The sequence below is a fragment of the Chelon labrosus genome, assembly GCF_963514085.1.
Source record: "Chelon labrosus genome assembly, chromosome: 13".
NCBI classification, from domain to species: Eukaryota; Metazoa; Chordata; class Actinopteri; order Mugiliformes; family Mugilidae; genus Chelon; species Chelon labrosus.
In genome coordinates, this window is record NC_140346.1 from 19,421,609 (window position 1) to 19,436,045 (window position 14,437).

Below are 14,437 nucleotides of genomic sequence, written 5' to 3' on the forward strand. Positions count from 1 at the left end.
ACGCTCTAATAAAATCTATTTGCGTAATAGTCCAATGGTCCTGAGATACTAAAACCACTTCCCTCATGAGGTGCTCTAGTATGATGTCGCAGAATCAGAATAAACAATGTGCCAAACTTGCAACAACTATCTACTGGCAGAGCAAGAACAGATGAAAGAGGCGTAACAGGAGTCTGCGGGAGACCTTTCCAGGGCCAGATGAAAGGCCTCCGGCTTTTGGCTCTCCCTGTATAAAGACAACCAGGCATGACTCAAGTTTATGGAGGAGACAGCAGGAGGCCTTTTGAGGGTTTGCCAATAGGCCTGGAGCCCAAGGGGTCGGTGCCTGCCATTGCCAGACACTGCTACAGCAAGAAATCATTCTGCAATGAACCAGTATGACGAACTGCTGGATAGCCAGTGCAACTTCCATGCGCTCTGGAGACCATAACTCCAGGTCCTGGTGTTGCCTGTTGCTAGCATGGCTGGCAGGGGTAGGAAGCGTAAGTCCCTAGCTGGCTAACTATCCCGCCAAAAGGTCATCTGCCAACAGCTTCAGCCATAGTTGCATTTATTAAACAATATGTCTTTCAAAACGCAATAAAAAATTCTCTCTGGCCAGTGTAGTCCCTCATTGTCGGACTGAGGGTAGACAGGATGCAACAGCGAGACACCATATGCTATTGAGATACAAGGTCCTATAACAAAATTGGATGGGCTGGGGACAGCTGATTAGCACGATAACTTCTGCAGCATATGAACAACTTCATCTTCTTCACAAAGTGCTGATCCTAATGTGTTTTATTTCAACATCCTGATTACATGCTGCCTTGTCAGCCTTTTGCTTTTTATTAGCTTGTCAATTCAAATAGTCATAACTGAGATTTACAGTTCATTTATTCAAGGCCTTTTCATCACTTTTTGGAATCCCACAGACACTTTTCCATTGCCGTTTGTACTACTTGTGTTTTTGTATTTGCTGTTGTGAGCGTTTGCAGTGGATGATACATTCACGAAGACATTTTCTTCAGTTGCTTATTTTTTGTGTTTTCTTAAGTTGCAATGCGTTGACCTCTCTTGGCCGCATTGTGTGACATTTGGCAAGAGCTTGAATGTAAACAGTGTAGCTTTTAGACCTTCCATTCATTCATTAAATAGAGTTTTCCCATTAACATCCTTTTTATTTTCTTTGCTATCTGCCCAGAAAGACCTGAAATAGAATTGAGATCCTGAGATATTGACCTCAGTAACTGGTGCAAAAAACAAAACAAAACAAAAAACTATATTTAACAGAAGAAGGATTTTTATTCTTATCATTAATGCAAAAACTGTAATGTAAAAAAATAAATTATAATAATATATTATAATAATTATCCATTAAAATAAATGGTTACATCAGTTAGGTAACAAGTGCATTAATTCTTTTTATTTTTATTTTGTTTTTTTAAGCCTGCACTCTAACACTTTTTTCAGTCTTCATCCGTCTCTCCACTGGCCCCACCCTATCCACACTGTTGTTTTATGATTTCTAATGCTGCTCTAAAATGTATAAATACCACCGCACGCTTTTGATTAAGCATAAGGGATGCCACCCGGTGGTTTAGCTCTTTCAGACAGTATGTTGTCCACACAGAGGTGGCCAGAGCAGGGTTGGGCACTTTTACAGCTCTTGTTAGTGGTGTCTTCGTCCCACGCTGAGGAGCCAGTGTGCAGGCAGATCGGGGATCCTGAGAACCCCCAGCTATCTAAGGATGGGGACATTATAATAGGGGGAATCTTTTCCTTCCACAGCAGCTGGAAAGACAGACAAGAGACCTACATGCACAAACCTCTGCCACTGGAATGCACCAGGTAAATGACACAATTTAGTGGGAACATAAGATCATCAAGCTGAGTAGTAAACAAAAAAAAAAGTGTTGTGTTCCCTGTTGTGTTGTAATTGTTTCTGTTTCATGCACAATTTGCTGTTGTGCGTCTGCTGATTTATTTTTTTTTCCAAAGGCAAATTGGTTGTAATGCTGTGTTTACAACTGTCTACGTCCAGTTTAAATTTCAGAGATTACCAGTTTGCCCAGGCAATGCTTTTTGCCATTGAAGAGATTAACAACAGCACAGACCTGCTGCCAGGCATCTCTCTGGGCTATAAGATCTATGACACTTGCGGCTCCATTGCCAGGGGCGTACAAGTTGCGCTGGCCTTGGTTAATGGTGATGAAATTGTGTCTGCAGCCTCTGAGGAACCGTGTACAAAACCTGCACAAGTACAGGCCATAATAGGTGAAACCTCTTCTTCTCCTAGCATGGCTATAGCAACTGTTATTGGACCACTTCATATCCCACTGGTGGGTATGACTGGTAAATATATTTAAATCAAATGTGACTGCATGAAATGTGATTTTACATCTTGTTCAATGGGGATAATTTCTCTTTTTCTTTATCTTTTTTTATTAAGATCAGCTACTTTGCCACATGTGCTTGTCTCAGTGACAAGATTAGGTACCCATCCTTCCTCAGAACAATACCCAGTGACTACTACCAGAGCAGAGCCCTGGCCTATTTGGTCAAGCACTTTGGCTGGACCTGGGTTGGAGCTATTAGATCAGAGGGAGATTATGGGAATAATGGCATGGCTACATTCACAGAAGTTGCTGAGCAGCTTGGTATCTGTCTGGAGTATTCTGTGTCTTTCTTTAGAACTGATCCTGTAGAGAAAATACAAAAGATAATCGACATTATCAGAGCTTCAACCTCCAAAGTGATTGTCACTTTCCTATCCCACTTGGATTTGGAGGTGTTAATACATGAATTGTCCAACCAGAACTTGTCCGGATACCAGTGGGTAGGTACTGAGGCCTGGATCTTTGATTTGCAAATAGCAGCAATGGACAAACATCACGTCCTGGATGGTGCCATCGGCCTTTCCATCCCCAAAGCACATGTCACTGGAATGAGAGAGTTCATTTTGGACGTGAAGCCACTAAATTCATCTGGTAATGAAATGTTTACAGATTTCTGGGAGGCATTATTTAGCTGTAGGTTCAATCGGTCAGAATCACAAGCAGAGAATCAGAGACAATGTACTGGAGACGAAGACCTGACTGGAATGCATAACAGCTTCACTGATATGTCTCTCATGCCTATCATTTACAATGTCTACAAAGGAGTGTATGCAGCGGCCCATGCACTTCATAGTGCTCTCCGCTGTAATCAAACATGTGACAACAAGGTGCAGCTAGATCCATTCACGGTAAGCTGAACATTCATTTTCAACACCCGTCTGTTTTTCTTGAGCCAGTATGCCCGTCAGATAATTAACATAATCATTACTTTTTAGATTTTACAGAACATCCAAATGATTCGCTTCAAAACAAAGGAGGGAGAGGAGGTTTACTTTAATGAGAACGGAGATCCTGCTGCAAAATACGAAATCATAAATTGGCAGCCGAGAGACAACACAGTGGTGGATTTTGTCACGGTTGGTCTTTATGATGCGTCGTTGCCTGCAGGCAAAGAGCTGAACGTGCAAAATCAATCTATAATTTGGGCACGGAACTTACAGCAGGTCTAGTTCCTTTAATTAATAACCACACATTTTTTTTTTTCTAACATCATACATGCACATCTCTCACAGTGTTTCTGTCCACACAGGTGCCTGTGTCAGTCTGCAGTGAGACGTGTCCCCCAGGAACACGCAAGGTTCTCCAGAAAGGAAAGCCTGTCTGCTGCTACGACTGTATAAGATGTGCTGAGGGAGAAATAAGCAACGCAACAGGTTCAGTTATATATATTTGTTATTCCTTGTACGTTAGAAGGTTAAATGGACCAATGGTACAGTTTAGTTGTTCCTTTTTCAAAAGGATTGCGAATGTATAGAAATATATATGTCATCATTTAAGATTGTACAACAAGGCTAATCCAAAAGTAAAAAAAGGATATAATAATATATTTGATCAACCTACACGAACAACAGTTTAATCAAGCATCTAGACAACGAGTAGACAACAACGTTATATAGTATGTTTGTCATGTATATACTGCTGCTGCCAGACACCTCACAGGGCAAAGAGACTCCACTCAACCCACAGTTATTCTTCCAAAGATGCAGGAACATTCTGAGTTTGAATTAGGTACGACAGTGAAAGACGCCAGGCTTGTTGGTCTAGGGGTATGATTCTCGCTTTGGGTGCGAGAGGTCCCGGGTTCAAATCCCGGACGAGCCCAAACCTTTTTACAGAATTTCCCTTGCATCAATAATGTATGTGTCTTCTGATTGCCGTGATCACACAATCCCAAATCAGTCAATAATGAAAGCTATGAAACCACTCTGATCTCCATGTGGAGTTGATGCAGACAAATCTACACAGCAAGTCGAACAACTCTTTCTATGCTCCTTTGCAGATTCTATCACCTGTGAAAGATGTCTCCCTGAATTCTGGTCAAATGAGAGAAGAGATGCCTGTATAAAGAAGGAGGCGGTGTTTTTATCATATGAAGAAATTATGGGAGCTCTGCTCACTGCTGCATCTTTATTTGGAACATTCATGACAGCTCTTGTGGCATTCATTTTTTTCAAATACAGGAAAACTCCTATTGTCAGAGCCAACAACTCTGAGCTGAGCTTCCTGCTGCTGTTGTCCTTGACTCTGTGTTTCCTGTGTTCTCTGACCTTCATCGGCCGGCCCTCTGAGTGGTCCTGCATGCTGCGACACACAGCGTTTGGCATCACCTTTGTCCTCTGCATGTCTTGTGTTCTGGGGAAAACAATGGTGGTGTTAATGGCCTTCAGGGCTACACTTCCAGGTAGTAATGTGATGAAATGGTTTGGGCCTGCACAGCAGAGACTCAGTGTTCTGGGTTTCACTCTGATACAAGTTATCATATGTGTCCTCTGGTTATCAATTTCTCCTCCTTTTCCATTCAAGAATTTTAAGCAGTTCAAGGATAAAATCATCTTAGAGTGTGCTCTGGGCTCAGCTGTAGGCTTCTGGGCTGTCCTTGGGTACATAGCTCTTCTGGCCATGTTGTGTTTTATTTTTGCTTTTCTGGCTCGGAAACTTCCTGATAACTTCAACGAAGCCAAATTCATCACCTTCAGCATGTTGATATTCTGTGCAGTGTGGATCACTTTTATCCCGGCGTATGTCAGCTCTCCTGGGAAGTTCAGCGTTGCTGTAGAAATATTTGCTATCCTGGCCTCCAGTTTTGGACTCCTAGTTTGTATTTTTTTCCCAAAATGTTACGTCATCTTACTGAAACCAGAGAAGAATACAAAGAAAGGTATGATGGGGAAGGGAGCACCAAAATGATGCTGAAAACTTAAGACACTGTGGTCATCATAATTTTCCCATACCAACCCGTACTCTCAAGTGATCACATATACGGTATATGTATTGCTTCCATATTTTCCCAACTGTCATTTGCCAACTGATGGAAAGGGCAGAATTTATTAAAATATGCATTCAGCACTTCAGCGTGACTTCCTACGTCAGGAATAGTGCAACTTTAGACACTGCAACATGACATTTGTTACAGAAAATTATGCACATATACACACATGCAGCACATATTTTGACAAGTTTAAATAGAGGAAACCATTCATTAATGCCAAGGTTAAGACAGCTGGGATAAACTGAGTTAAAGAACAGCAGCTTTTGGAGATGGATGTGATTTTTGGATTGAGAGAGCCTGGGTAGATAAACCTTGGAAGTGGGGCCTTTAAAGTCTGTTTTTGTTTTGTTTTTTACCGTGGTGCAGATGAAATTGTATTGCTTGACTAAATCACAAACTTAAGGAAATCTGTCAAATAATTAATGAAATGACAGAAATAGATAATAATCCAAAGTATATGAGCTCTCTGTTAAAGGACCATTTTATCAGACAAAGGTACTGCCCATGTCAGAGGCCTAAAGTGTGGATGAAGCTATAAGAGAAACTGATTTGTTCCCTGCCCAGAGATTGTCAATTGTCGATTGTCAGTTGTGAATGGTAAAAGAATGAACAGTAATATATATATTTGGCCACTTTTGGGTGTCTAAATATATTTTTGTCCTCATATTGACTTAAATATTTCTTGTTTTATTAATTAAAACTGATCACATCTATTTTTTTACTAAAATGTTTTGCTTGACAAGTGTGTTTTTGCAATGTTTCCCTCAAAATGTTTTATTTTCAAATGGAATAAGGGGGATATACGATTCCTGGGCATACAGAGTGAGGAGAGCTAACAGATGTCCTAACAAAGCGTGGTATCACAGCTACATCTCAAAAACTGGACTTCTTCTTTCTGTCACCCTGTCGTCTGCAGAGGGGCACAATGTCACTAAACAGGACCAGGCATGTTAATTTTCTTTTCTTTTTCTTTCTTTTTTTGTGGTTTTATTCGTACTATAGCAATAGAAATAAATCTACAGGTAGGTCCATATGTCCTCGGCCACTGGCTAAATGTTGTCATGTTAGCTGAAACAACACATTATAGCTTACAGGTATATAATAAATATAAGCTTAAAGTGCTTTCAAGCAAGGGTTTGAACAAAAAGATCCTATTCAACGTGTAGGAAGTGCAACCTTTTTTTATTCACAGCCTCCATTTTTTAAATATGCGTGTTTAAATATGCTTTGACAAATGAACATTTTCATATATAAATGGTTCTTTTTAATTCATTGTCAAGAATCCTTTGCATGAAAAGACTGCCTGAAGTCTAAGACCCATCACCCTACTATGGGTTGTCTCATTTGTGATGCTTTGACTTTAACTATCTGTATCTTCAGTTGCCCCTTGGCGACAAATAAAGTGTTCTGAATGAATCTTCTTTCTGTCTTTAGTTTAGTCCACAGCAAGAAAAATACAGCTCGATCTGGTTGAGATCAACTGACCGACACAGCCATTGCAGATTATCCCAGTTTAACCTTCAAAGAAGAATCAGCACAGACAGTATATCCCTACTCCACTACATAATTTATGCTTGAATCTATCTTCAGCCACACCCATGCCATCAGACTCCCTCCACTACGGTGAACAGATGGTTTAGTGAGCTTTGGATCATGAATCGTTCCAAGACTTCTCCAGACTCTTTTCTTTCTGTCATTTTGGTACAAGTTGATTCCAGCTTTTGGTCCGAAGAATTCTGTTCCAGAGCTGGTTCATTTTTAAATCTGGTCTTGTTATTCTTGATGCTTGTGAATGGTTTGCACATTGTGGTCAACCCTCTGAATGAGCTAACCAGTCTTTATCCGGACCAGTCTTGGATAAAGCTAAAGCGCCTCCTCATGTTCCTTAATTTTTATGGATCTTTGTTTTTTTGCAACCTAAGGATGGCCTGTTAACTTGAAATGTCGCACATTTGATCAACCGCAGACCTTTACCCTGCTTAACTGATGAAGAAATGATGAAGGCATACGCCACAACTGTTCATGAAACATCTTAAGTCAATTGCTTGTTTTCCCTTCAAAAGTGGAGGCTAAATATTAAAAAGATGCGATCCCTAAAGCCTTGTTACGACCCAGCTCAAGGGCCGCAACATAAAGTGGAGACACATGACAGAGAGTTAAATTCATTAAAAAGAAAAACGAAAAGGCAACGGGTGAGATATGATGGAGCCTCTGCAGCTGAACAGTGGCTGTCTAAGGCCTCTTCAACACGGCCCTTTATTCACATCTTCTCAGGTGTGGGCGGTTATGGTGATTACGCCAAAAACACTGGCACTGCCACTGCAAGGCCAGTGGAGGAGCAGTGGGGCGTTGACAAAGCCTCCCTCCAATTTGGATGTAAGAAGCTGAGAGGCTGCACTTTCGGGCGAAATTGGTTGTGGAACTGAAACCCTAGTATGGTAACAGTTAAAACAACTAAAGCCATTCCAGCCCTGTATTAGACTGGTGACCTGTCCAGGGTGTACCACGCCTGTCGTCCAACGACATCTGGGATAGGCTTCAACCCTCCAGAAGACAAGGGGTCACAGAAGATGAATGAATGAATTTTGAATCTAATTCCTTACTGATTTCACCGTAATTAATAGTCAATACACTTTAAATGAAATAATAAAATCCACATCAACAAATGTTGGGGAAAAGTATTAAATCAGTTTGACCAGACCGTAAAACAAAGTGTGCTTACCATCTTTCGTTTAGAGCTATGCATACTGACATCAAGTGACTGGTGCAGGTTGGTTTACAGGTAATTTAGAGAACTTTACTCCCATCCTATTACACATTAAAACATGTCTATGGAAGTGATGTCCAAAGGGCAACAGAGCGAACACCGTAAATAATGAGGAAAAGTGTGACTTAAAGGGGAATTACCATTTTTTACAACCTGGACCTTATTTCTGGCATAAAATACGGTCGTTTACTCACCCATATAACTTTGGCGTCATTTGGTGTCATTTGGAAGATATTTAGATCCAGCGGAGCGCTGCGTATATCCATATAGTGTGAGTGACTGGGGCACCGAAACGCAGCCTCTGAGTCTGTTATCATCATCCGAGGTCTGTAGATTTACCTACTAACCTCTGAACTGGATGATGTCACCTCTGAGTGCCATTTGCTACTGCTAGGTTTTTGCAACATGGCTGAATATTTTTCCGATTCTGAGGTTGTGGGCGATGACTTTGTTTATGTTAGACGTCGTTACCGTTTTGAGCCAGAGTATACGGATAAAGAGCTTGTTGAAAGGAGGATGTGGAGGCAGAGAGAAGAACAGCTGGCCAAAGAACAACAAACCACTGCACGTCCGCGAATAGATAACAGGTAACTCCAGACTCAACGGGGGATAGCACTAGCATATCATAACAAAATATTAGTGAAATGAACAAGATTCGCAGCAGATAATGCATTATTTAGAGGCTGCGTTTGGGTGCCCCAGTCACTCCCACTATATGGATACACGCAAATCTAAATATCTTAAGAATGACTCCAAATGACACCAAAGTTATATGAGTGAGTAAACGATCGTACTTTACGCCAGAAATAAGGTCCAGGTTGTAAAAAACTGTAGTTCCCCTTTAAAAGCCTACTTATGGAAAAACATGGAAATACAATCTTATATGTATATACTGTATATATTGATCCAATTGTTTTTGGTGAAAGTGTGATTTTCTCAACTTTAAATACATCAACATTCATCATCATTGTTTTTTTTTTTTGTTTTTTTTATTTATACTTATGAAATCAAGCAAAGGTCAATTTTTTAAATAAGTTTGCTCTTAAAATTAATTTCCTATCCGCGGATCTCCCTCCCCTCGCCCCACCTTGTTGATCCACAAATATGAAACATCATTGTTCCATTACGCATGCTGCATAAAAATGTATATATACAAGTGAAAGCTTTTGATTAACCTTACGGTACAGGCTATGCCACCTGGTGGTTTTAGCTCTATTAGACAGCATGAAGTCTGCACGGTGGGGTTGGTTATTTTCACAGCTCTTGTTGGTGGTGTCTTTGTCTCAAGCTGAGGAGCCAGTGTGCAGTCAGATAGGGGGCCCTGAGGATGCCCCGCTATCTAAACATGGAGACATCGTTTTGGGGGGAATCTTCTCCTTCCACAACAACTGGAACATCCGACAGGAAACCTACATGCACAAACCCCTGCCGCTACAATGCACCAGGTAAATGACACCATTAAGTGGGAACAATTGGGTATAATGTTTTATCTGTGCATTGTTTGCAATGGGGGGCATTGTTTGCAATGTAATATTTTCGACTCTCTGCTTCCAGTCTAAATTTCAGAGGTTTCCAGTTTGCCCAGGCTATGCTTTTTGCCATTGATGAGATTAATAACAGTTCAGACTTGCTACCAGGAATTTCTCTGGGTTATAAGCTCTATGATACTTGTGGCTCCATTGTCAGAAGCATACAAGTTGCACTTGCCTTGATTAATGGTAATGAAAATGTGTCTGCATCCTCTGGAGCACCATGTACCAAACCTGCACAAGTACAAGCCATAATAGGAGAAACCTCTTCTTCTCCCAGCAGGGCAATTGCAACTGTCATCGGACCATTTCATATCCCACTGGTGGGTATTATTGGTAAAATTTCATTTATATAGTTATTTTCTGTTGTTCAGAGCAAACGTGATCCATTTTACTGTACTGATATAATTTATTTTTCTATTTAAGATCAGCTACTTTGCCACATGTGCTTGTCTCAGTGACAAAACAAAGTACCCATCCTTCCTCAGAACAATACCCAGTGACTACTACCAGAGCAGAGCCCTGGCCCACTTGGTAAAACACTTTGGCTGGACCTGGGTTGGAGCTATAAGAAGCAATGATGCTTATGGCAATGATGGCATGGCTACATTCATAGAAACTGCAGAGCAGCTTGGCATCTGTCTGGAGTATTCTGTATCTGTCTTTAGAACAGATCCTCTGGAGAAAATACAAAAGATAGTTGACATTATCAGAATTTCAACCTCCAAAGTGATTGTTACATTCCTCTCTCCAAAGGATTTGACTGTTTTAATACATGAATTGTCCAACCAGAACTTGACTGGATACCAGTGGGTAGGTACTGAGGCCTGGATCTTTGATTCAAATACAGCAGCAATGGATAAGCATCATATCCTGGATGGTGCCATCGGCCTTTCCATTCCCAAAGCACATGTCACTGGAATGAGAGAGTTCATTTTGGATGTGAAGCCACTAAATTCATCTAGTAATGACATGTTTACAGAGTTCTGGGAGGCATTATTTAGCTGTAAGTTCAGTCAGTCAGAATCACCAGCAGAGGATCAGAGACAGTGTGCTGGAGACGAAGACCTGGCTGAAGTCCGTAACAGCTTCACTGATATGTCTCTCATGCCTATCTTTAACAATGTCTATAAAGGAGTGTATGCAGTGGCGCATGCACTTCACAGTATTCTCCGCTGTAATAAAACATGTGACAACAAGGTACAGCTAGATCCATCCACGGTGAGCTTAATACCACATTAGATTTAACTTAAGTAACATGAACAAGAATGATGGTTTAAATTCTGAAAAATATACCGTTGTAACATGTTCTTGAGGCAATAAGCCTGCAAAATATTTGCTAATAAGTAACTTAATTGTGAATTTCTTTCTTAGATTTTACAGCACATAAAAAATATTCGCTTCAAAACAAAGGAGGGAGATGAAGTTTACTTCAATGAAAATGGAGATCCAGCTGCAAAGTATGAGATTATAAACTGGCAGCCAAGAGAAAATGGCATGGTGAACTTCGTCACAGTTGGTCTTTATGATGCATCGTTACCTGCAGGCAAACAGCTGAATCTGCACAATGAGTTTTTAATCTGGGCCCAGAACTCGGAGCAGGTAAAGGCCACTGTAATTCCTAATTATTATATACTGTGAATGTTATGACTGTCTGTCCATCATACCATTTGTATTCAGTATGATAATAGAGGCTTGTTAACATCATTTCAAAGTGAATACCCATAATTTTTCGGTCCATGTAGGTGCCTGTGTCAGTTTGCAGTGAGATGTGTCCCCCAGGAACAAGCAAGGTTCTCCAGAAAGGAAAGCCTGTCTGCTGCTATGACTGTATAAGATGTGCAGAGGGAGAAATAAGCAACACAACAGGTTTAGTAATATTTAATGGAAGCACTTTCTACATATTTTTGTGTTCTAATTTCCAAAGCATGTTTTAAATAGGGTGTATAGAAAACATATATATAAATACAAAAAAAAAAATACATAATTACTGAATCATTGATCATGCAATGGTGTTTTCACACTTTTATTTCTCAGTTATCTGGAAATCATATTGTCTCAATTTCATTTGGTTGGAGTAGATGTGAACAAAAAAAAGCACAAAAAATGTATGAGACAAATTTACTCAGCAAGTCTAACATCAGTTTCAATGCTACTTTGCAGATTCTATCACCTGTGAAAGATGTCTCCCTGAATTCTGGTCAAATGAGAGAAGAGATGTCTGTATAAAGAAGGAGGCAGTGTTTCTATCATATGAAGAAATTATGGGAGCTCTCCTCACCACCGCATCTTTATTTGGAACGTGCATGACTGCTGTTGTAGCATTCATTTTCTTCAAATACAGGAAAACTCCTATCGTCAGAGCCAACAACTCTGAGCTGAGCTTCCTGCTGCTCTTCTCCTTGACTCTGTGCTTCCTGTGTTCTCTGACCTTCATTGGCCGGCCCTCTGAGTGGTCCTGCATGCTGCGACACACAGCGTTTGGCATCACCTTTGTCCTCTGTATCTCTTGTGTTCTGGGGAAAACAATGGTGGTGTTAATGGCCTTCAGGGCTACACTTCCAGGTAGTAATGTGATGAAATGGTTTGGGCCTGCACAGCAGAGACTCAGTGTTCTGGGTTTCACTCTGATACAAGTTATCATATGTGTCCTCTGGTTATCAATTTCTCCTCCTTTCCCATTCAAGAATTTTAAACAATTCAAAGATAAAATCATCTTAGAGTGTGCTCTGGGCTCAGCTGTAGGCTTCTGGGCTGTCCTTGGGTACATAGCTCTGCTGGCCATGTTATGTTTTATTTTTGCTTTTCTGGCTCGGAAACTGCCTGATAACTTCAACGAAGCCAAATTCATCACCTTCAGCATGCTGATATTCTGTGCAGTGTGGATCACTTTTATCCCGGCGTATGTCAGCTCTCCTGGGAAGTTCAGCGTCGCTGTAGAAATATTCGCTATCCTGGCCTCCAGTTTTGGACTCCTAGTTTGTATTTTTTTCCCAAAATGTTACGTCATCTTACTGAAACCAGAGAAGAATACAAAGAAGGGTATGATGGGGAAGGGAGCGCCAAAATGATGCTGAAAACTTAAGACACTGTGGTCATCATAATTTTCCCATACCAACCCGTACTCTCAAGTGATCACATATACTGTAAATGTATTGCTTCCATATTTTTCCAACTGTCATTTGCCAACTAATGGAAAGGGCAGAATTTATTAAAATATGCATTCAGCACTTCAGCGTGACTTCCTACGTCACGAATAGTGCAACTTTAGCTACAGCAACATGACATCTGTTACAGAAAATTATGCACACATGCACGCATGCAGCACATATTTTGACAAGTTTAAATAGAGGAAACCATTCATTAATGCCGAGGTTAAGACAGTTGCGATAAACTGAGTTAAAGAACAGTAGCTTTTGGAGATGGATGTGATTTTTGGATTGAGAGAGCCAGGGTAGATAAACCTTGGAAGTGGGGCCTTTAAAGTCTGTTTTTGTTTTGTTTTTTACCGTGGTGCAGATGAAATTGTATTGCTTGATTAAATCACAAACTTAAGGAAATCTGTCAAATGATTACTGAAGTGACAGAAATAGATAATAATCCAAAGTATATCAGCTCTCTGTTAAAGGACCATTTTATCAGACAAAGGTACTGCCCATGTCAGAGGCCTAAAGTGTGGACGAAGCTATAAGAGAAACTGATTTGTTCCGTGCCCAGAGATTGTCAATTGTCAATTGTCAGTTGTGAATGGTTAAAGAATGAACAGTAATATATATTTATAGCCACTTTTGGGTGTCTAAATATATTTTTGTCCTCATATTGACTTAAATTTTTCTTGTTTTATTAATTAAAACTGATCACATCTATTTTTTTACTAAAATATTTTGCTTGACAAGTGTGTTTTTGCAATGTTTCCCTTACAATTTTTTATTTTCAAATGGAATAAGGGGGATATACAAATCCTGGGCATACAGAGTGAGGAGAGCTAACAGATGTCCTAACAAAGTGTGGTATCACAGCTACATCTCAAAAACTGGACTTCTTCTTTTGTCACCCTGTCGTCTGTAGAGGGACACAATGTGACTAAACAGGACCAAGCATTTTATTTTTATTTATTTATTTATTTTTTGTGGTTTTATTAATACTATGGCAGAGGTCTTCAACAGGGGGTCCGTGACCCCTAGGGGGTCCGCGGAGGTACTGCAGGGGGGTCGTGAAATTTTTTTTTTCATAAATTTAAATGTCTTTAAATACACATTTGCATAAGTAGGGGGTCTCCGCTCCATCTCTTCATCAGTTTGGGGGTCCTTGGCCTGGGAAACGTTGAAGACCCCTGTACTATGGCAATAGCAATAAATCTACAGGTAGGTCCATATGTCCTCGGCCACTGGCTAAATGTTTTCATGTTAGCTGAAACAACACATCGCTTACAGTTATATCATATATATGAGCTTAAAGTGCTTTCATTCAAGGGTTTGAACAGAAAGATCCTATTCAACGTGTAGGAAGTGCAACCGTTTTTTATTCACAGCCTCCAGGTTTCACGTGTTTAAACATGCTTTGACAAATGAACATTTTCATATGGTTCTTTTTAATACATTGTCAAGAATCCTTTGCATGAAAAGACTGCCTGAAGTCTAAGACCCATCACCCTACTATGGGTTGTCTCATTTGTGATGCTTTGACTTTAACTATCTGTATCTTCAGTTGCCCCTTGGCGACAAATAAAGTGTTCTGAATGAATCTTCTTTCTGTCTTTGTTTTGTGCACAGCG

General features: G+C 40.3%; 1 protein-coding gene across 1 annotated transcript; it reads left to right on the forward strand.

Moving 5' to 3' along the window:
• The first annotated feature begins 1,531 nt into the window (after positions 1–1,531).
• LOC311497825 (uncharacterized protein) lies at positions 1,532–13,166 on the forward strand. The gene is made up of 13 exons (XM_084558190.1): positions 1,532–1,830; positions 2,024–2,321; positions 2,432–3,226; positions 3,314–3,541; positions 3,628–3,751; positions 4,378–5,283; positions 7,642–7,743; positions 9,315–9,579; positions 9,689–9,986; positions 10,090–10,884; positions 11,038–11,265; positions 11,409–11,532; positions 11,827–13,166. The coding sequence occupies exons 1-13, from the start codon at positions 1,565–1,567 to the stop codon at positions 12,732–12,734; spliced, it is 5,337 nt and encodes a 1,778-aa protein (XP_084414316.1). The 5' UTR covers positions 1,532–1,564; the 3' UTR covers positions 12,735–13,166.
• Positions 13,167–14,437: the final 1,271 nt, after the last annotated feature.